This window comes from Dipodomys spectabilis, unplaced genomic scaffold, assembly GCF_019054845.1.
Source record: "Dipodomys spectabilis isolate Male_0828 unplaced genomic scaffold, ASM1905484v1 ptg000017l, whole genome shotgun sequence".
Lineage (NCBI taxonomy): Eukaryota > Metazoa > Chordata > Mammalia > Rodentia > Heteromyidae > Dipodomys > Dipodomys spectabilis.
Genome location: NW_024870694.1, coordinates 21,009,166 through 21,031,367, shown reverse-complemented (window position 1 = coordinate 21,031,367; position 22,202 = coordinate 21,009,166). Strand labels below are relative to the sequence as shown.

The window sequence follows — 22,202 nt, the reverse complement described above, 5'->3', positions numbered from 1 at the left end:
CTATGCTCCTCAATTTCTTCATCAGCAATACAGTGGAAAGAGTCTAATCTCACTTCTCTCTAAAGTCCAGTGCTCCCCAAGGTGCAAGTAGAGGTGAGTTTGTCATCTTTGTCAAGGGAAGAGTGAGGGCTTACCATGATTGTTTCTGAGGTCCCCTGGCCCCTTGATGATGTCACTAGCATGTGTCCTACGGCCAATACTCTGACTAGTTTTTCAGGGGACCAGACTGTCCCCATAAAGTGCTGTACAGAGGGTCATGTCATATTACCTTCAAAGGAAAGGTAACAAGAGGAAGAGCTGGACTCAGAAAGGCCAGGGGAACACATGGCCTGAGCCTCTTAAGGCACAACCTCAGGGTGGGTGGCAAGGTTTGCTGGAAAGAGAAGAGCTGTCCCCAGGTTCTGACTCACATCCCATAGGTATGTGACACCAAGCGTAGTTTCACCAGTTGGCAAAATTAGTAGATCTCTGAAAACTATTTTAGTTTAAATGCTTTGAAAAGTGAATTCAAGTCAGGTATGGTGGTGCATGCCTGAAATCCTAGCTTCTTGGGAGACTTAGGCAGGAGGAGTCTGAGTTTGAGGCTGGCCTGGGCAACTTACTAAGATCCTGTCTCAAAATAAAAAGACATTAGCCAAGGAATTTAATCTGAATTGATTCCAATGGCACTTTTGTGTAGGCCAGAAGAAATCAGTTATTTAACTGGCATAATTTTATTCTCTACTTTTGACACAAGTGAGATGGAAATAAAGGGATTTAAAGAGGAAAAAAAGATGGAAAAAATATGAGATGTACTGTAGTGATAGAATTCTTGCCTAGCATATACAAGACTCTGGGTTCAAACCTCCATATTGCAATAAATAAATAAAGTAAGCAAGTCAGTAAGTCATGGGCTTAGCAAATTCCAGAACCCAAACAGTACTAATGGATTACTTTTGGAGATCAAGTACTACACAGCAGATGAGATTCAGAATAACAGAAAACATAATGACTGAGAATAGGGCTGGTATGTGCTCAAGTGGTAGAGCACCTGTCTAGCAAGTCCAAGGTCCTGAATTCAAACTCTAGTAACACACACACGCACACACACACACACATACACACACACACACACACACACACACAAACACGACTGAGGGGAAAGGCTGCTCAGGAAAAAGCCTTGTCCTTCCTGACACCTGATTTCAGAGGCTAATTTGATTTAGAGTCCTGATTTGCTTGCAAGGATGATATTAAAAGTTTTGGGCTGGGAAAATACCTTAGTGGTAGAGTGCTTGCATAGCATGCATGAAGCCCTGGGTTTGATTCCTCAGTACTACATACATAGAAAAAGCCAGAAGTGGTGCTGTGGCTCTAGTGGTAGAGTATTAGCCTTGAGCAAAAGCAGCTCAAGGACAGTGCCCCAATGCCCAGTTCAAGCCCCAGTGCTGGCTTAAAAAGGTTCCTATTTTCTCTGGGCACCAGTGTCTCACACCTGTAGTCCTAGCTTCTCAAGAGGCTGAGATCAGAGGATCACAGTTCAAAACCAACCCAGGCAGTAAAGCCTGTGAGACTCTCATCTGCAATTAACTCCAAAAAAAGTGGTATGTGGAGCTGTGGCTCAAGTGGTAGAGAACTAGCCCAGGAACAGAACCCAGGCTCTGAGTTGAAGCCCCAGGACTGCCATACACACACACACACACACACACACACACACACACACACACACACACACACACACTTCATATTTTCCAAAAATGTCAATGTGTTAAGTAAAAAAAAAAAAGGATTATGAGCTATCATTTACTGATGCTCTATTTTGCTTAAACCCATACTAAGCCTTTTAAAAATATCTCATTAAATGTCCATGATAATTTATGTCATTGTCTCTACAAGTGGGGAAAGTGTGGGAGAAATTTTTACACTACCCCCAGTGTCAGACAACAGACATTGCATTAATGTCATGGTTGGAATTCAGAGGCTCTTAATCACCACCCCTTAAGTTTTCTAAGTCATGACAGTGGTAGACTCAAACACAGCATGTTTTCTGGGCAAATCGTCATGGTTTTGAGTGGATTATCAACACCACCAGCAGCAGTTGCATTTCCCATGCCATGCACTCCCCTGGATCAGGTACCTTTTATCCCAAGGCAGTTGCAGGAAACCTGTGTACATATCGAGTGAACGGTAAACCAGGTAGCAACTGTTTGCTGAGCACTCTGCAGGTGCTTGGTTCCTGAAATAAGGCAAGGTGAAACTCAGGTAACAGATGTAACCTTCACCCTCAATAAATAACCCTGTAAAGCTAATGAATATGCATCTGTGATATGTTCTGGTATGTTGAGGCAGAAGGGAAAATAAAGGATTGTGCTCCTGGATACATGGCAGAATTACTGACAAACAGCTAGGCCATCTCCTATACTATCCTACTGGAAACTCTGACTGATTCCTATCCATGAAAAAGTAACATGGTAGAACTGTGGAAATGTCAGACTGAAAGGAGTCCTTCATAAAAATAAGCACAGTATTTGTGGGTTTATTGTGATTCACAATTGGGAAATCCTGCCAATTTTCCAATTCCCATTTCTGAGCTTCAAAGTAAGCCCCCAAAAGATTATATGTGTATATTATATATATATTCATACACATATATGACCTGAAGATGAATGCAAAGTCACATAAGTCATCTGGCATTATTTGTCAAGCCCTACTGCAAGCTAGTCATTAGGCTGGGCACTCATAGTATAAAGATGAATAAAACAATTTCTTGCCCTCCATGATCTCACAGCATAGGAAGGGAAATGTATGTGCCAACTGTAGTGGGAGCACAGGGAAGAAATGAATAACCTGAAAGGCAGGGTAGAAAAAGCATCCTTGGCAGGTAACACTGGTTGTGGGTCTTGAACTCTGGGCCTGGACACTGTCCTGGAGCTCTTCAGCTCAAGGTGAGTTTACTTGAGCCACAGTGTCACTTCCAGTTTTCGGGTTGTTTACTGGAGATAAGAGTCTCACGAGCTTTCCTGCCCAGGCTGGCTTTGAACTGCGATCCTTGGATCTCAGCCTCCTAAGTAGTTGGGATTACAGGTGTGAGCCACTGGTGCCCAGCCTTCTTTTTCTTTTTCTTTTTTTTTTTGGGTCCGGTCGTGGGGCCTGAACTCTGGGCCTGGGCACTGTCCCTCAGCTCTTCAGCTCAAGGCTAGCACTCTACCACTTGAGCCACAGCGCCACTTCCGGCTTTTTTCTTATGTGGTGCTAAGGAATCGAACCTAGGGCCTCGAGCATGCAAGGCAAGTGCTCTACCACTGAGCCACCTTCCCAGCCCCCAGCCTTCTTTTTCTTTCTTCTTCTTCTTCCTCCTTCCTTCTCCTCCTCTTTCTTCTCTGTGTGTCAGTCCTGGTGCTTGAACTCAGGGCCTGGATGCTGTCCCTGAGTTTTTTTGCTCAAGGCTAGCACTCTACTACTTGAGCCATGGTTATACATCTGGCTTTTTTGGGTGGTTAATTGGAGATAAGTGCCCATGCTTTCTTGGAATCTCAGTCCTCAAACTTCAACTCCTGAAAAGCTAGGATTACAGGTGTGAGCCATTGGTGCCCTTCTTTTCCCTACTTATAATTTTGAAACATTTTGACATTTTCAAAATTTTTAATATTTATCCTAGGCTTGAACTCTGGGCCTGTATGCTGTTCATTTTTGCTCAAGACTAGTACTCTACCACTTGAGCCACAGCTTTACTTTCAGCTTTTTGCTGGTTAATTGGAAATGAGTCTCAAGGGCTTTCCTGACTGGGCAGGCTTTGAATCTGAATCCTCAGTTCTCAGCTTCTGGAGTAGCTAGTATTACAGGCATGAGCCACATATACCAGCATGTACTCATTTTTTTTAACTTTGTGATTTATTAGCATCTATTAGTTGTATAGAGGATTTCATTTTAACATGTCCATAAATGCATACAATGTATCCAAATCAAACTCACTAACTGTCCTGCTCTCACTTCTTAAATCAATTAAAACAGGTTTCATTGTTCTTTTTTCATACATACACATAAAATTCTTCAACCATATTATTTTGAAACATTCTAAATCTACAACAAAGTTGAAACATAGTCCAGTAACTCTTCCCATATTATTCATCTGGTGTCATCACTAGCTATCTGGCTGTGCTCAATGTTACAAGTACCCCCATTTTCTGCAAGGTACTGGGTGGGATGTATAACATCTAAGACAAAAATCTAAGACCCAGAGAAGGCAGTCATGGAAAAGGAGAGATACTGGGGAAGTCCCTCTACAGATAACTGAAGGATATTGTAGAGGTGAAATGACGATAACAAGTGGATTGTCTAACCTTTATCATCCGACCGGACAGTGGAGTCATTGGCAATGGAAATAGAATGCAAATACAACGCTAGATTTTTAAAAGAACACTTTCTGCATTTTTTTTAATGTGTTAGAGCCCATAAAAGACATTCGGCCAAATACTGAGTGTGCCTACAGGTGGAAAAAGTCAAGAATTACTTCCTCTGTGCTCACCTTCTACCTGCGCACACACACTGTTGACATACAATCATTTCCCTTTTTAAGTCATCACTGGGTCAGGAAAACAGGCCGAGAGCAAGTGACGTTATCTTGTCCTGCTCTCGGCTTCAGTTTTTGAAGCAAAGGGCTTAATGTATCGACTTCTACTCCATCCGACTATCAGAAAGGTTTAACGTGACAGCCACGTTCTTCCGTTCATACCGACAGTGTCCTTCCCCGGGAGGGAACAGTTCGGAGGTGACCACACTCAAGCGTCCAGGATTTAACGCTGTGGCATCACGCAGCCAACTGTAACTTTAGTGTGGGTTTCATCTACACTGCTGCAAGGGAACTTACGAGCGAGGAGAGATTTTTTTTCCGCCTCCCAGTTCTCAGCCCCTTCACCTCCGGCAGCGACCAGCCCACCCCAACCCGACATTGCACATCCGGTGTAACCGAGTCTGGGCGACGCCGGCGCGCGCAGGACGCTGGGAATCGTGGATTCGGTCGGGCTTTCGAGGGCGGGGTGCGCCCGGCCTGGGCAGAAGGGCCAGAGTGTCGGAGCTCGCCTCAGCGTTTCCGGCCGTGGGCGGGGCCTGGGGGAGGAGGGGCGCCACTGTCGAAACGCGAAGCCGTCTGGGAAAAGGGGTGGTGCGTGCCGGGTGCGCGCGCAGCGGGCCGGCAGTAGCAGTGGAGATGGAGGAAGGTGGCCGGGACAAGGCACCTCTGCAGCCCCAGCTGCCCCCAGCGACGGCTCCCGGCGGCGCGGACGAGAAGTCCGGCGGCAAGGAGCGGCGGGATGCCGGGGACAAGGACAAAGAACAGGAGCTGGTGAGGCGCATCCCTTGGGAGCCAGCTGAGGAGGCCGAGGGCTGAGTCACGGTGGCCCGGCAGGCCGCGGGCCCGACTCCCAACGGCCCACCGCACCCGAGAGAAAGAGCATGGGGCTGCCCGGGGCCCCGCACCCTGCCTTCCTAGCCCTCACTCTCCATTCCGCGCTGTCACACCTGCGTGGTCCCCACCAAGTCTCACCACCGCGTCCTGAGGTGGACTCCGCCGGGTCATTGCCAGCCTCATTTCCTAAAACAGCGTTCAAGGGGAGCCTGGCTCAGACGCCAGTCCGCCTTTCCAACGGGGCTTCCCATTCCCGCCACCTTTTCCCTTGTCCGTCTGCCCCCCTCACCTTCCTAAAGAGGCAAGTGCTCCCTCCACCTGCTCCAAGGTGAGTGGGAGAAGGATGCGCTTGGGATTCCTAATCTTGACGAGCTTCTTCCCTCAACCTTCCAGTCCGAGGAGGACAAACAACTTCAGGATGAGTTGGAGATGCTCGTGGAACGACTCGGGGTGAGTCAGGATGCTAACATAAGCTGGCGCCTATAAGGATCTTCCCACTTCTTTGCTTTATTGTTTTGAGGTAACAACTCCTATGTGAGGTAGACTATGTTTTAGAGTCCCAGGATGTTTTGGAGGTTACAAAGGATTTTTGAATTGGGAATATTTGTGCTAAGCAAGGTGCAGAAAATTGGGGGAATCACAAAGGCATCACATACAGTTATATTTCCCTTGGGGAGTGTTGATGAAGGAACTGTGGTATAGCTTGGAGGCGTATGAGTTCTTTTTGTCTGAGCTCTAATATCTTTAATCAGGAGAAGGATACATCGCTGTACCGGCCAGCCCTGGAGGAACTGCGAAGGCAGATTCGTTCTTCTACAACTTCCATGACTTCAGTGCCCAAACCTCTCAAATTTCTACGTCCACACTATGGCAAACTGAAGGAAATCTATGAGAACATGGCTCCTGGGGAAAATAAGGTAAAATTGTTTCAAAGATTGGTTGAGGTCTAGTTGAGGAATTCTTCACCTAAACTGTGAGGCTCATGGTGAGTCCTGGAGGTCTAATGAGTTTGTCACAGTTATAATATCTCCCAAAGAACTGAAAGTTGATCAATTACTTCCAAGATATTTCTGTCATTTCTGTTTGACCTTGGAATTTCTTTAGCATGATCTATTTATGACTTATTTAACCTTTTTTTTTTAATGTTCTTTTTCCCTATGTACATTTTTGTTCTTTAATCTCTAAACTGTACTCCAGTTCAACCTCTTCTCTTCCTGTTGATAGAACATTGATCTAGAATCTTCAGTTGGCCCTGGGTTATAGTAGCAGCCTCCTTAATGACCTTGCTTTTGTCCTTGACCTCTTAACATAATCCCCTACAGTAGTTACAGTGAGTTTTTTTGGTTATTGGTCTATTTTGATTAAAATCTTTTTGTAAGCTGTTACTGAAATCAAAACTCATGTAGGGTGTGGTGTCATACCCCTAAACCCAGCTATTCAGGAGGCTGAGATTGTCAGATCTTTAGAGCCTGTGAAATAGGGCCAACCTGGGAAATGTAGTGATCCTATCTCTTAAAATAATAAAATACAGAGTTTCCATCTTTCGTTGTATTCCCCCTTGTTTATCAAAACCCTTTAGCTATATTAGTTTAAAACGGAGATGGAGCTGGGCACCAGTGGCTCATGCCTATAATCCTAGCTTATAAGGAAGCTGAGATCTGAGGATGGAGATTTAAAGCCACCCAGGGCAGGAATGTCTGAGACTCTTATCTCTAATCACCAGAAAACCAGAAGTGGCTTGGTGGCCCAAAGTGTTAGAGTGCTAGCTTTGAGCAAAAGAGCTCAGGGATAGCACCTGAGTTTAAGCCCCATGATCAACAAAAAGGGATGGGGGGATAAAAGCATCCTCTTTAGGGTTATTGTGAGATTCAGCATAGGAAGTGAGGAAAAAACTGGTATATATTGCGTAGCTAATTTGGAGGACAGTAGTCTTGGCTTCATAATGTCACACTTTCCTTACCAAGGACTACTGGGTTTGACTTCAAAGGACTGGTTTGTTTATAGCGTTTTGCTGCTGACATCATCTCTGTTTTGGCCATGACCATGAGTGGGGAGCGTGAGTGCCTCAAGTATCGGCTAGTGGGCTCCCAAGAAGAATTAGCATCATGGGGTCATGAGTATGTCAGGTAAGAACTTTTTTCTTGGCAATCTGAAGGAGATTCTAAAGCATAAGTCTGAACTCTGTCTTGGAATACTGACTTAGAATATCATTGTGTTGTATTTCCTAGACACAGAATTCCTTGACGTATAGGAAACTGTTCTAAAACTGTGGTCCTTTCCTTAATAGTTGTATCTATCCATAGACATCTGGCAGGAGAAGTGGCTAAAGAATGGCAGGAACTGGATGAGGCAGAAAAAGCACAACGGGAGCCACTGCTTACCTTGGTGAAGGAGATTGTCCCTTATAATATGGCCCACAATGCAGAACATGAGGCCTGTGACCTGCTCATGGAAATTGAGCAGGTGGATATGCTGGAGAAGGATATTGATGAGAATGCATATGCCAAGGTCTGCCTCTATCTTACCAGGTAAGGGAGCATGTAGAGTGGGTGGCCAGCTTGCCCTCCTTAGCTCTTCAATTTTATTTGTATGTTCTTTATTCTCCCAGAGAATCTGCATTAAGGATTACATTAAACTATAGTTAATTGATTGATGCCCATTAATTTCTTTTGGGATGTAGAATTACTACTGAGGAAAGACTTTATTTTTCCTTAGTAGTCATAGCATTTCCAATACTTGGTATATAGTAGGCATTTAGTATTTTGGGTAGGTGAATTTAAAAAGGTAAGTGAATTTCTGGGACATAGTGAATTTTTAAAATTATCTTTACAGGGGCTGGGAAGGTGGCTCAGTGGTAGAGCGCTTGCCTTGCATGCCTGAGGCCCTGGGTTCCATTCCTCAGCACCACATAAGCAAAAAGAAAAAAGCTGGAAGTGGCTCTGTGGCTCAGGTGGTAGAGCGCTAGCCTTGAGCTGAAGAGCTGAGGGACAGCTTCCAGGCCCAGAGTTCAGGCCCTATGACCAGACCCCTCCCCCCCCCCAAAAAAAAATTATCTTTACATTTTTAGTTGTGTGAACTACGTGCCAGAGCCTGAGAATTCTGCCCTGCTACGATGTGCCTTGGGTGTATTTCGAAAGTTTAGTCGTTTCCCTGAAGCTCTGAGGTTGGCTTTGATGCTCAATGACATGGAATTGGTAGAAGACATCTTCACCTCCTGTAAGGATGTGTAAGTAAGGAAGAAGGTGGGAAAGGATGAGATACACTCATGCGTGGGTTATTTTCATGAATAACTGGGACCTATGTGTATATTATGGTTGGGGCCTAAGGGGCTCTCTCTTGTGTCCTCACTGGATGAGAATGAGCAAGCCTGCTGTCTTTTTCTCACAGGGTGGTCCAGAAGCAGATGGCATTTATGTTAGGGCGGCATGGAGTGTTCCTGGAGCTCAGTGAAGATGTAGAGGAGTATGAGGATCTGACAGAGATCATGTCCAATGTACAGCTTAACAGCAACTTCTTGGCCTTAGCCCGGGAGGTGAGATGTTTTGCCCTTTTCTTTCAAGGCTTTTTGGCTGTAATTCTACCTGTCATTTTTCCTCCCTGATACCTCTCAATATACTTCCTAGTTAGAATTGCCATTCAGTGGGATAGCAGAAGGGATAGCTTGGGGAATACTGTGAGAGCAGTTGTGACACTCTGGCTTCTCTTCAGCTGGATATCATGGAGCCCAAGGTGCCTGATGACATCTACAAAACCCACCTAGAGAATAACAGTGAGTAACCATGTATGTGGGGGTTGGAGGACTAATTGTTCCCCTTGTATTAGAAATAATAGCTTTTCTAATCTGCTTATCCTTAAGAGCTTAGAATTCCCATGAATTTTCTCTCTCTTTTTTTTTTTTGTTGCTGTTGTGGTTCTTGAACTCTAGGCCTAGGCACTGTCCCTGAGCTCTTCAGCTCAAGGTAAGTGCTCTACCACTTGAGCCACAATGCCACTTCCAGTTTTCTGGTGATAAGTTGGAGATAAGAGTCTCACAGACATTCCTGCCTGAGTTGGCTTTGAACCTCGATCCTTAGATCTCAGTCTCCTGAGTAGCTAGGCATGAGTCACCAGCACCCGGCTTCTTAAATTTTTTTTTGAAATTAGTAAGCATTAATTGTACAGTGAGTAAACTTTTTTTGTAGGTCACTTTTTGGGGTAAAGATAGAAGATCTTAAGGAGCCATTCAGAACCAGAGACTAATTACTTTGTTGTGTTCCTTTTTCTTTTTTTTTTTAATGCCACTCTTTGAGCTTGAACTCAGGACTTGGGCATTGTCCCTGAGCTTTTTACTCAGGGCTGGTACTCTACCACTTGAGCCATAACATCACTTCTGGCCTTTTGGTAGTTTATTGGAGATAAGAGTTCTAGACTTGGGGCTGGGAAGGTGGCTCAGTGGTAGAGTGCTTGCCTCGCATACATGAGGTCCTGGGTTCCATTCCTCAGTACCAAATAAGCAGAAAAAACTGGAAGTGGCATTGTGGCTCAAGTGGTAGGGTGCTAGCCTTGAGCTGAAGAGCCAAGGGACAGTGCCCAGGCCCAGGCCATGACTGACAAAAAAAAAAAAAGAGTTCTAGACTTGACTGCTCAGACTAGCTTTGAACCACTGTCCTCAGACAGATCTCAGCCTCCTGAGTAATTAGGATTACAAGTGTGAGGCCTCTAGCTCCTAGCTTGTGTTCCTTTCTTGTTCTACTCTAAATCTTTTTTTTTTTTTTTTTTGCCAATCCTGGAGTTTGAACTCTGGGCCTGGGCACTGTCCCTGAGCTCCTTTTTTTTTTTTTTTTTTTGGGTCCGGTCTTGGGGCCTGAACTCTGGGGCCTGAGCGCTGTCCCTTAGCTCTTCAGCTCAAGGCTAGCGCTCTACCACTTGAGCCACAGCACCACTTCCTGCTTTTTTTTTTTTTTTGCTTATGTGGTGCTGAGGAATTGAACCCAGGGCCTCAGGCATGCAAGGCAAGCGGTCTACCACTCCAGCCCCCCTGAGCTTCTTTTGCATGATACCACTTGAGCCACAGTGCCACTTCTGGCTTTTTTGAGTAGTTTATTGGAGAATGGAGATAAGAGTCTCATGGACTTGCCTGCCTATGCTGGCTTTGAATGGTGATCCTCAGATCTCAGCCTCCTGAGAAGCTAGGATTATAGGCATGAGCCTCTGGCACCCAGCTTACTCTCAAACCTTTTTTTCCTTCTCTTTTCCTGTTCAGGGTTTGGAGGAAGTGGCTCTCAGGTGGATTCTGCCCGCATGAACTTGGCCTCCTCTTTTGTCAATGGCTTTGTGAATGCAGCCTTTGGCCAGGACAAACTGCTGACTGATGATGGCAACAAATGGCTTTACAAGAACAAAGACCATGGTATAATTCTGCTACTACTTTTAGGCTATCTTTGGTTCCCCTTTTTGTTGTAGAGTTTTATTATTTATAAGGGGTCACAGTACAGTTTCTTGGGGGAGCCCTTTAGAGTAATTTCCGCCGGTGAAGGCCCTTTTAAAGCTAACAGATTGATTCTTCCTTGGTACAGGAATGCTGAGTGCTGCTGCATCCCTCGGCATGATTCTGCTGTGGGATGTGGATGGTGGCCTCACTCAGATTGACAAGTATCTGTACTCCTCTGAGGATTATATCAAGGTTGGTTTGGGCACGGCTTACTACCTGGTAACTCCCCTCTTCCTGTGTTCTAGTGACCTGTAGTACTTCTCTGTCACTGATGAGGCATATCTAGTTTTTCACTTTAGTTAAGGCAAGTGCTATCATGAGGTCTATGTGAGTAAGTATCCTTTATGTTGAAGGCAGAGTAGCGTAAGTAAACAGTCTACTTGGTCTTTCAGTCAGGAGCGCTCCTTGCCTGTGGTATTGTGAACTCTGGGGTCCGGAATGAGTGTGACCCTGCCCTGGCACTGCTCTCAGACTATGTTCTTCATAACAGCAACACCATGAGACTTGGTTCCATCTTTGGGTAAGATATTCTCTTCTCCTTCGGTAATGCTTAGCCCATAAGCTCTAGAGAACAGGAACTGAAGCATTTTTCACATTATTGTCAAAGACTGCCACTTGCATGCCACTATTTGGTTCATGAGAAATGTTTGCTGAAGTGATGAGTACCTAGACCTCTTTCTGTTTTTGTTTTTTCCATCTTGGGTATGTGTTGGGGCCTGACTGTCCCTGACTTTTGCAGGCTCGGCTTAGCCTATGCTGGTTCAAATCGTGAAGATGTTCTAACACTGCTACTGCCTGTGATGGGAGATTCAAAGTCAAGCATGGAGGTGAGTAGAAGCTGATGATGATTTACAGTGGGTAAGAAAGGTACTGTGAGTCACTGTGTGACATCTAGTGGAAAAGAAGGACATGTGTATTGGGGCAAGGGTCACCTTGCCATTTCAAGTGCAATTGAGGCTAGAGTTAACATTTTAGTATTGAGTTCTAGTCCCTGGGATCTCTGAACTACTTAAACCAGAAGGAGGAGAAACTTAGGCAGTTTAATGCTGATGCTTATATTAGTCAGCTATCTGTCGCTGTAACAAAATAACTCAGATAATCAACTTAGAAAAAGTTTTGAAGCTTCCAGTTCATGGTTATGTAGACCTGTTGCTTTGGGTGATAGCACATCTGTATGTGGCTGAACAAAACCACTCACAAGTCAGGAAACAATGTAAGGAAGGGGCTGAAATTCTAATACCCCTTTCTAGGCAGTCCCCACTAACATAAAGATCTCCTGCTGGGTCCCATCTCTTAGTTAAACTTCCTAATAAATAGCATCACTCTGGAGATCTTTTAAGACATGGCATTTGTGGGACATTATAGATCTAAACTATAACCATGATTCTCACGAAGTTTTTTTTTGGGGGGGAGGGGGGTCTGGTCGTGGGGCCTGAACTCTGGGCCTGGGCGCTGTCCCTCAGCTCTTCAGCTCAAGGCTAGCGCTCTACCACTTGAGCCACAGAGCCACTTCCGGCTTTTTTCTTTTTGCTTATGTGGTGCTGAGGAATCAAAACCAGGGCCTCATGCATGCAAGGCAAGTGCTCTACCACTGAGCCAACTTCCCAGCCCCTCTCACTAAGTTTTAACCATCGATCAACCTTAAATTTTCTTGTCATTTTAGTGGTAGATGAATAATACAGTAGCTAAAAGCAGAGGTTTTAGATTTTTGAGCTTAAATCTTGACATTTCTGCTTACAAGCAATGTGATCCTTGACAAGTAACTCAGTCTCTTTAGGCCTCCTTTTTTCATGCATCAAAGGAATAGTAGTAAGACCTATTTTGTGGAGTTGATATAAAGCTTAAATGTTAAAGAGTTTGCAAAACAGTTACTATAGGACTGGCATATAGTAAGTACTTAGTGAATGGTTGCTCCTTTTGTTATTTTGATCTACCAAAAAGTGACTATGCTGGTGGCTCACACCTGTAATCCTAGCTACTCAGGAGGCTGGGATCTGAGGATTGCAGTTCAAAGCCACCCTGGGCAGAAAAGTCCTTGTGAGACTCTTACCTCCAATTAAAACCAGAAGTGGCACTGTGGCTATCTTACAATGGACTATGTGTAGGAATCAAGATAGAAAAAGGAAGTATTTTAGTATCTTACTGTATGTAATACTGACTTTTGTAGGTGGCAGGTGTGACAGCTCTAGCCTGTGGAATGATAGCAGTGGGATCCTGCAATGGAGATGTCACTTCCACTATCCTTCAGACCATTATGGAGAAGTCTGAGACTGAACTGAAGGACACCTATGCTCGTTGGCTTCCTCTTGGCCTAGGCCTCAACCATCTGGGTGAGGGGATATCTATTGGAGCAAAAAGCTAACAGTCGTTGGGTAGTTGGATACAGTAAATCCCTACTGTGTGTGGTATGTATGTGTGTATATAAATGTATGTATGTATTTATGTATGTATGCATGTACTTGTGCTGTTACTGGGGCTTGAACTCAGGGCCTCATACTCTTGCTTAGCTTTTTTACTCAAGGCTGCTGCTCTTCCACCTGAGATATACCTCCATTTCTGGCTTTTTTGTTGGTTAATTGGAGATAAGGGTCTCACAGACATTTCTGCCTAGACTGGCTTTGAAAGTGACTTGCGCATCTTAGCATCCTGAATAGCTAGGATTACAAGCAATGCCAATGCTACCAATGCCCAGCTTGATTGGAAGGTTTTATGTGTCAAGCTGATCTCTTGAATCTGTTTTGTAGGGAAAGGTGAGGCCATTGAAGCAATCCTGGCTGCACTGGAGGTTGTATCAGAGCCATTCCGCAGTTTTGCCAACACACTTGTAGATGTGTGTGCCTATGCAGGTCTGTGTCTCTGTTAATTTCTTGGGCTTTCCCAGTGATTCTTGGTCCCTTTTTATGTTGTTTTCTCTTTCGTCTTAGATTTTGTTTTGCTTTTGATTCTTTAGCCTTCTCCTGTTTCTACAGTAAGCTTTTCCCTGGTGCCTTTTCATTTCTATCTCTCCTCACTTTACTTCTCTGCCATAGGCTCTGGGAATGTGCTGAAGGTGCAGCAGCTCCTTCACATTTGTAGTGAACACTTTGATTCCAAGGAAAAGGAAGAAGACAAAGAGAAAAAGGAAAAGAAGGACAAGGACAAGAAGGAAGCCCCTGCTGACATGGGAGCACATCAGGTTATCCGGAAACCCTATAATTTCAGGGAGGCTGTGAGAAAATATAAACATGTCAGAGAATGGGAAACAGTGGCTTTGTCTTTGTTTTAGAGCTCCTTTGGGTGTAGTGTTACTATGTAACAAAATGTCAGGGAATGTTGCTTAGTGTTAGAGTGCTTGCCTCCCATGCATGAAGCCCTGTGTTTAATTCTTCAGTACCACATAAACAGAAAAGGCCGGAAGTAGTGCTGTGGCTCAAGTAGTAGAGGGGTAGCTTTGAGCACAGAGGCTCAGACAGAGCCCAGGCCCTGAGTTCAAGTTCCACAACTGGCAAAACAAACAAACAGGTAGATTGAGTTGTGTCTGTGGAAGGCAAAGATATTCCCCACAGAATAGCTTTTCTTTTTAGGATGAGCCTTCAGTCAGGGGTGACTTTTTGCTTTCTTGAATTTAATGGATTCTGTTGCCTCTTCAATTGCAGGGAGTGGCTGTTCTGGGCATTGCCCTTATTGCTATGGGGGAGGAGATTGGTGCAGAGATGGCACTTAGAACCTTTGGTCATTTGGTAAGTATCATGGAGAAGATTGGAATATGGTGTTTTGGGTTTTTTTTTGCTCTGTTTTGTTTTGGGTTTTGTTGCTGATACTGGGGTTTGAACCTCAGAACCTTATCTCTACCACTTGAATCATACATCTGGTCCAGAATTTTGCTAGTCATTTTGGAAATGGAGTGATTCTCCAGGTCTCAGCCTCCTGAGTAGCTAGGATTACAGGTGGGGACCGTTGGCACCAGGCTTGGAATATACTAATTATGATGGCCTTATGATTTCTTGGAGAAGACTTTCCTTATGGGTTTTCTTTATGAAGCAGTAGTTTTTTGTTGAGCCATTTATAAACATCAAAGCCCATTTCACTTGGCCCATTTCTGTCACTGAACTTGTTACATCTTCTATATTGTTACTTTGTTTTATTACCAGTTGAGATATGGGGAGCCTACACTCCGAAGGGCTGTACCTTTAGCATTGGCCCTAATTTCTGTTTCAAATCCGCGACTCAACATCTTGGATACTCTAAGCAAATTCTCTCATGATGCTGATCCAGAAGTTTCCTATAACTCCATCTTTGCCATGGGCATGGTGGGCAGTGGTGAGTATGAAGCAGAAGAAAAGATATTAAGCAAATTAGAGGAAGATTCCGGGTCCTTTCATTCTTCTTTTAATCTTGTATAATATTTACTATTTTCAGGTACTAATAATGCCCGTCTGGCTGCAATGCTGCGTCAGTTAGCCCAATATCATGCCAAGGACCCCAATAACCTCTTCATGGTGCGCTTGGCACAGGTAAAGAGTAGAACTCAGCTGGCACTGGTGGCACACGCCTGTAATCCTAGCTCCTCAGGAGGCTGAGATCTGAGGATCACAGCGCAAAGCCAGCCTGGGCAGGAGAGTCTATGAGACCCTTATCTCCAATAAACCACTAGAAAACCGGAAGTGGTGCTGTGGCTCAAGTGGTAGAGTGCTTGCCTTGAGTTGAAGAGCTGAGGGACAGCACACAGGCCCAGAGTTCAAGCCCCACGGCCGACCAAAAAAAAACCTCTTCTCCTTAGTTTGTGCCAAGGGAAGTATGTGTGGTGATGAAGCAAGGACAGTGGAGTCTTGGTCTGGGAGGGAAGATGTGAGCAAGTGGGATTTGTTTGGCCGGATTAAATGATATCTCAGCAGCAGCTGTGACTCCCTATAACCACTTTCCCCTGTTTTTTAGGGCCTGACACATTTAGGGAAGGGTACACTTACCCTCTGCCCCTATCACAGTGATCGACAGCTTATGAGTCAAGTGGCTGTGGCTGGTCTACTCACTGTGCTTGTCTCTTTTCTGGATGTTCGAAACAGTGAGTTTCTGTGGTACCCTTCCTCCACTCTTACCAGGGTCACCCTGGTCATTTAGGATCAAGATCCCAAATTAGCTCTGTATTATTCTTGGTTCTTTAGGCCTCATGAAACTCCTTAATCTGCCACACTTTTGATGTATCCCAGAGAGTTGAGGTTGATGAGCCCCGTGGCTCATCTTAAGTGATGGCTGAGCTCATCCCAAAAGACAGTTAAGTTTCTTGTCCAACATGACATTGCTTGTAAACAGAAGTGGCAAAATTTGAACTCAGATTGTTTTATCTCTAAATGATTGGGAACAATGACTTTTCAAGTCAGAGGGCTATTAACAATGGGGGATGGTGGCATCTCCGATTAGTAGTAGGGTATCAGGAGGAGAGGAATATGTGTTTAGCTGATGACTGGGTTAAGGGTGAGATGGGTTCCCAAGTTTCTGGCCTGATCTGCCCTGTTGTCTAATCATTTATTCTGTGTATTTCCTTCAGTCATTCTAGGCAAGTCACACTATGTTTTGTATGGGCTGGTGGCTGCCATGCAGCCCCGAATGCTGGTTACGTTTGATGAGGAGCTTCGGCCACTGCCAGTGTCTGTTCGTGTGGGCCAGGTGAGCAGTTGAATAGGGGGAGGCTACTCTGGAACTCATGTGGTCAGTGCAAGGGAGATACTGCTTCTCTCCCTTCTGGAGTCCCTTCATTTCTGTTTTCTTACTCCACAGGCAGTGGATGTGGTGGGCCAGGCTGGCAAGCCTAAGACCATCACAGGATTCCAGACACACACAACCCCAGTGTTGTTGGCCCATGGGGAACGGGCAGAATTGGCCACTGAGGAATTTCTTCCTGTTACTCCCATTCTGGAAGGTTTTGTTATTCTTCGGAAGAACCCAAACTATGACCTTTAAGTGGCCACATGGGTTCTGGGCCACTGCTTACTTATCAGCAGGCCATATTTCTTGCTGCCAGGGGTGGACACTACTCCAGACCTTTGGGGGAATTGTTACCTCCTTTCTTTTGTTACTGAGTGAGATAACTTTGTTGAATAAAGACCTTTATCCCCAAGGTCTGTTGTCTGCTTTCTGGGGTATCATGACCTGGGGCTAGGCTGGAGTGTGGAATGGATATGAGAAGGCATTATTTGGAACAACCTAGAGCTTAGGCAAAGAGGGAGGCTGCCCTTTACCCTTCAAGGAAGGAACCAGATCTCTTTTCCTTCTCCTCCTTTTTTTTTTTTTTGTGTGTGTGTGGGGGGGTCAGGTCGTGGTGGGGCTTGAACTCTGGGCCTGGGCGCTGTCCCTCAGCTCTTCAGCTCAAGGCTAGCACTCTACCACTCGAGTCACAGCGCCACTTCCGGCTTTTTTCTTTTTGCTTATGTGGTGCTGAGGAATCAAACCCAGGGCCTCATGCATGCAAGGCAAGTGCTCTACCACTGAGCCACCTTCCCAGCCCTCCTTAGTCATATTCTTAGAACCTTTTTTTAGAACCTTAGAAACTAATAAATGTAATAGGTCTTTCTAGCAAAACAAAGTTTTCCAGAGAGCTTTTGGATTCCCCCTCACACCTATCATTCCTGACTTGGAAATGCCCAACAATGGGCATCTTCAGTCCTTTCTAACGTTATTTACTCTGTGTACCTTTACCTCTTATGATCCAACCTCTGTCCCATTAGGAGGCTGTTATATTTGAGTCTTGGCCTGTCCTTGACACTGGATAGAAAGCTTGACTCTGACTATTCTGTAAGTGTAGTCAATGGGAAAAAAGAGTGGTCACCTTCCTGGAATGTAATCACTCTCCATCTTCAGTGTTCCTTCCTGATGGGACTGTTGTCTAGGGTGTGAACCTTCGTGAATGCTGTGGGAACATACGGTCCTGCCAGATAATCAAAATTAACATTTACCCAACACTTAACTGAGTTTAACCTCTGAACAGTGGCTGGCAATAAATAGGTTTTCTAGAAATATCGACGGAGTAACTGTTCTTCATGCTTCTGAGACTTTACAACAGCTTTCAGAGGTAGGTACGTTCCCATGTTTAGAGGTTCAGTAAGTTGTCCAGAGTCACCTGAATAATAGAGGCCTCAATTGGCACCCCAACAATTGGGGCTTGAACTCAGGGCCTGGTACTGTCTCTTAGCTTTTTCACTCAAGGCTAGTTCTCTGCCACTTGATCCATACCCCCACTTTTGGCATTTTGCTGGTTAATTGAAGATAAGAGTTTCAGTCTTTCCTGGCCAGGCTGGCTTCAAACTGATCCTCAGATTTCCACCTCCTGAGTAGGAATTATAGGCATGAGACACTGGTGCCTGGCCTCAATGGGAATCTTTTTTTTTGGGGGGGGGGGGGTCCGGTCGTGGGGCCTGAACTCTTGGCCTGGGCACTTTCCCTCAGCTCTTCAGCTCAAGGCCAGCGCTCTACCACTTGAGCCACAGCTCCACTTTCCGGCTTTTTTCTTTTTGCTTATGTGGTGCTGAGGAATTGAATCCAGGGCCTCAGGCATGCAAGGCAAGCGCTCTACCACTGAGCCACCTTCCCAGCCCCTCAATGGGAATCTTAAGTCCATCAGATTCTAAAGTCCATGCCCTTCCATATTCATTATATTAATGTATCTCTGTAGCCTGAGAGACTCTAGGGTCCTATTATAACTCAGTGTCTCTGTTGGAGAAACAGCAAATTTGGACTGTTTCTGTTGTCTTTGTCTTCTCACTGGGCATTATGCATGAAAAGTCAAAGCTCTGGACATTAAGAAGTCAATTGTATCTATTTAATGCAACTACTGTCTCTTAATGTATAATGAGGATCTGGTAATTAATTGCCTTACCTGATTTTCAGTGGATCTTATGTTAAGATAAATTTGGACTGGAGATGTTCCTCATGGTCAGTGTATGCTTAGCATGTTTGAGGTCCTGGATTTGTTACTCAGTATTCCCCTCAAAAAGAAAAAATTAGAGGGGCTGGGAAGGTGGGTCAATGGTAGAGTGCTTGCCTTGCATGCTTGAGGCCCTGGGTTCGATTCCTCAGCACCACATAAACAAAAAAGAAAAAAGCCAGAAGTGGTGCTATGGCTCAAGTGGGAGAGCGCTAGCCTTGCTTGAGCTGAAGAGCTGAGGGACAGCACCCAGGCCCAGAGTTCAGGCCCCACGACCAGAACCCCACCCCACCCCCCAAAAAAAAAAAAAGAGAAAAAATTAGGAAGTGGCGTTGTACCTCAAGTGGTAGAGTGCTTGCCTTGAGCTGAAGAGCTGAGGGACAGCACTCAGGTCCAGAGTTCAAGCCCCACGACCAACAAAAAAAAAAAGAAAAAAAAATTATAAGCTAAAATAAAAATCTCAAGTTGATTGTGCTTTATAGTGGGAAATTTTCACAGTGATTCTTTTCAGTCATTTTATTCAGCAACAATTGTTAATGGAGTTATATTTTGTCTTAGAAATTATTCTAGTTTGAAGGGAGACAGAAAATCCTGGAGACAGAAAAATCCTATTAAAACATGAAGCAGCGGGCTGGGAAGTTGGCTCAGTGTGGTAGAACGCTTGCCTTGCATGCCTGAGGCCCTGGGTTCGATTCCTCACCACCACATAAGCAAAAAGAAAAGCCGGAAGTGGCGCTGTGGCTCGAGTGGTAGTGCTAGCCTTGAGCTGAAGAGCTGAGGGACAGTGCCCAGGCCCAGAGTTCAGGCCCCACGACTGGACCCAAAAACAAAACAAAAAAAAAAACATGAAGCAGGCTGCGTGCTGATGGTTCATGCCTGTAATCCTGGTTACTCAGGAGGCTGAGATCGGAGGATTGTGCTTCAAAGCTAGCCTGGACAGGAAATCTGTGATACTCTTATCTCCAATTAAGCACCAGAAAACTAAGTGGAGCTGTGGCTCAAAGTGGTAGTGCTAGCCTTGAGCAAAAGAGCTCAGAAACAGTGCCCAGGCCCTGAGTTCAAGCCCCATAACCAACAAAAAACAAACATGAAGCAATTAAAAAGCAATCAGTTATGATATTTTGTGATCAACACTATACTAGATATGAATGCAGGGAGGCCTGTGATATTGAAATAGAGTCTTAAGAGCCTGGATGAGAGTCAATCAGGGGAGATGAGGCTTTGGGGAAACAGACCTGGAGGAAGATGAGCTTTTACAGAGGAAAGGAGGGTAAGGTATGGTTCAGGGAATAGAGAAGTCAGGAAGGAACAAAATATACTTGTTTCCAGAAACCATGGGTCATTTGGTTTGTTTCTGTCCAGGGGAAAATGTGGAAGGAGATTAAGCTAGTGGTTCAACAGTTAAGGCCAAATTTACAAGAGTTTTGTTTTGTTAAAAATTTAATGACTCTTGCCTGGTGTCGGTGGTTCACTCCTGTAATCCTAGCTACTCAGGAGGCTAAGATCTGAGAATCGAGGTTCAAAGCTAGCTGGGGCAGGAAAGACCATGAGACTCTTTATCTCCAATAAAAACCACCAGAAAGCCGGAAGTGGTGCTGTGACTCAAGCGGTAGAGCGCTCGCCTTGAGCTGAAGAGCGCAGGGTTCAAGCCCAGAGTTCAAGCCCCACGACTCACCAAAAAAAAAAATTGGGGGGGGGGGAGGAGGGCCTTTCAGTGAGGACCACTGAATGAGAGTAAGAAAGTGACATCTATCTGAGCGAAGGCTAGGTCAGGCAAGAGATGTGAATGCCCCAACTAAGGTAGTAGAAGGGAGATGAGTTTGAGATCAAATCAATAGGACTTGATTTGCTCCAGTTACCAATGAGATCTGGTGCCTGATGTAGTGTGTGAATGAAAAAGAATTTAAGGTGAAGATAAATCCTTAATTTTCAGGTTGGGCACTATGTATGCATTGCAAGGGATACATCCATAGTTTATGTATGTATAGGTTGGGGAGGTGAGGGACTCAAAATTCTTACCTAGGTATATGCAATTGGGAGATTGCTGTAGTCTGTGAGGGGATTAAGTAAAGATATATTTTAGGTAATCCTATGTTCTGACAAGTTCTAGTCGTTTCTAAGTTAATGGGTCATTGTTAGCTACTACACAGTAATGGAATTTTATTACTATTTGTTGGGAAGGAATCCCTTGTCCTATATGCAGTTTGTTTAGGGGGCAGAGTAGAGAAATCACAGAGAAGGGAACCCTACATGACAGAGACCTCAGCATTTTCGTTCTCACTAGTGGTTCCTACTAAACTCTCCTTTAGAGCTGCTACCCTGCATCTCATCAGAGAGGTGATTTGAGGAGGGGATTCTTGAGCCTGTTTTATTGCCACCCTCATCCGTGTGGTGTCCTGCATGTCAGGAGGCAATGATTGCAGGAAAAGAGCTAGGAAGTAAAGTTGAAGAATCAATTCCAGACACCTCTGAGCTTTGGCCCTTCATATAAAGTGGGACTAATAATGTAGCCTGCTTGTAGGAGGCTGTGAGGATTGAGATCACATACCTAAATGACCAGTACTGAGATCAGTGGAAGGGAAGGATCCTTTGCTAGCTACCTAGGCACTTCTAAGGACTTTCACATGAGATTAACACTAATTGTTACATTCTAATAGTGTGTATATAATGGGTGTAAGAAAAAGCACAGTTATTTGAGCCTGCTTTCAAATTTTCCCATTTACAAATAGCAGATAACAGGCTGTTTAGCTAGCTAGATAATAAGCAGTGGAGGTTTGATTCAAACCCTCAATACAGTAGATAGTGGTTCAGGACTTCTGATCCCTGCACTGTAAAGGTGGAGGGAGATAGGACATGCTTTCTAAGCCAGTGAAACCTAGTTTCAAAAAACCAAAACAAATACCCCGCCCCCGTACCCTCCACCCCCCCCCCCCCCCCCCCCAGATAACTCTCCCTAGTTTCCATTCTCTGCTGCTGCTCTTCACAATCTCAAGATTTCATGACTGACTTGCCCCTCCCTAGGAATGGCTGAAGTTTGTAAAAACACATCTTCTTAAACTACTTTTCCAGTTACCGGTTAAACTCTTTCGAGGTAACAATTTCCTTTGTTAGTTTACCTTTCAAAGATCAAATTTATTCGAAGGCTGCCTATTGGTATTTTACCTACCATCCTTTACTTAGGCAGGGTTGAGATTTCAGTTTTCTTAGCCCCAGGTCAACAACCTTGTCTAGCACTTAGTATGCACTCAATAAATGCTTGAGCAAACTATGAATGAACTAAAGAACTGCCTGCGACTCAAGGGGGGTCGCTCTGGGAGTTCTAAAGTTCGGGAGGGGACACAGGGCGGGCAGTGGCTGTCATGTGATGGGGCGGAGCAAATCCCATGTGCTCTCGGGCGCCGAGAGTTCGGCGCGACTCCGCCCTCTGCGCCGGTCACGTGGGGGCGCCGGCT

General features: G+C 45.0%; 1 protein-coding gene across 1 annotated transcript; it reads left to right on the top strand.

The window, feature by feature from the left end:
- The first annotated feature begins 5,120 nt into the window (after window positions 1–5,120).
- Window positions 5,121–16,947, top strand: Psmd2 (proteasome 26S subunit ubiquitin receptor, non-ATPase 2). Its single transcript, XM_042667551.1, has 21 exons — window positions 5,121–5,320; window positions 5,777–5,833; window positions 6,136–6,300; window positions 7,388–7,509; window positions 7,687–7,911; window positions 8,451–8,609; window positions 8,771–8,915; window positions 9,092–9,152; window positions 10,626–10,772; window positions 10,939–11,045; window positions 11,246–11,373; window positions 11,593–11,680; window positions 13,021–13,183; window positions 13,598–13,699; window positions 13,883–14,028; window positions 14,489–14,572; window positions 14,984–15,152; window positions 15,252–15,346; window positions 15,768–15,894; window positions 16,378–16,496; window positions 16,608–16,947. The coding sequence occupies exons 1-21, from the start codon at window positions 5,186–5,188 to the stop codon at window positions 16,788–16,790; spliced, it is 2,727 nt and encodes a 908-aa protein (XP_042523485.1). The 5' UTR covers window positions 5,121–5,185; the 3' UTR covers window positions 16,791–16,947.
- Window positions 16,948–22,202: the final 5,255 nt, after the last annotated feature.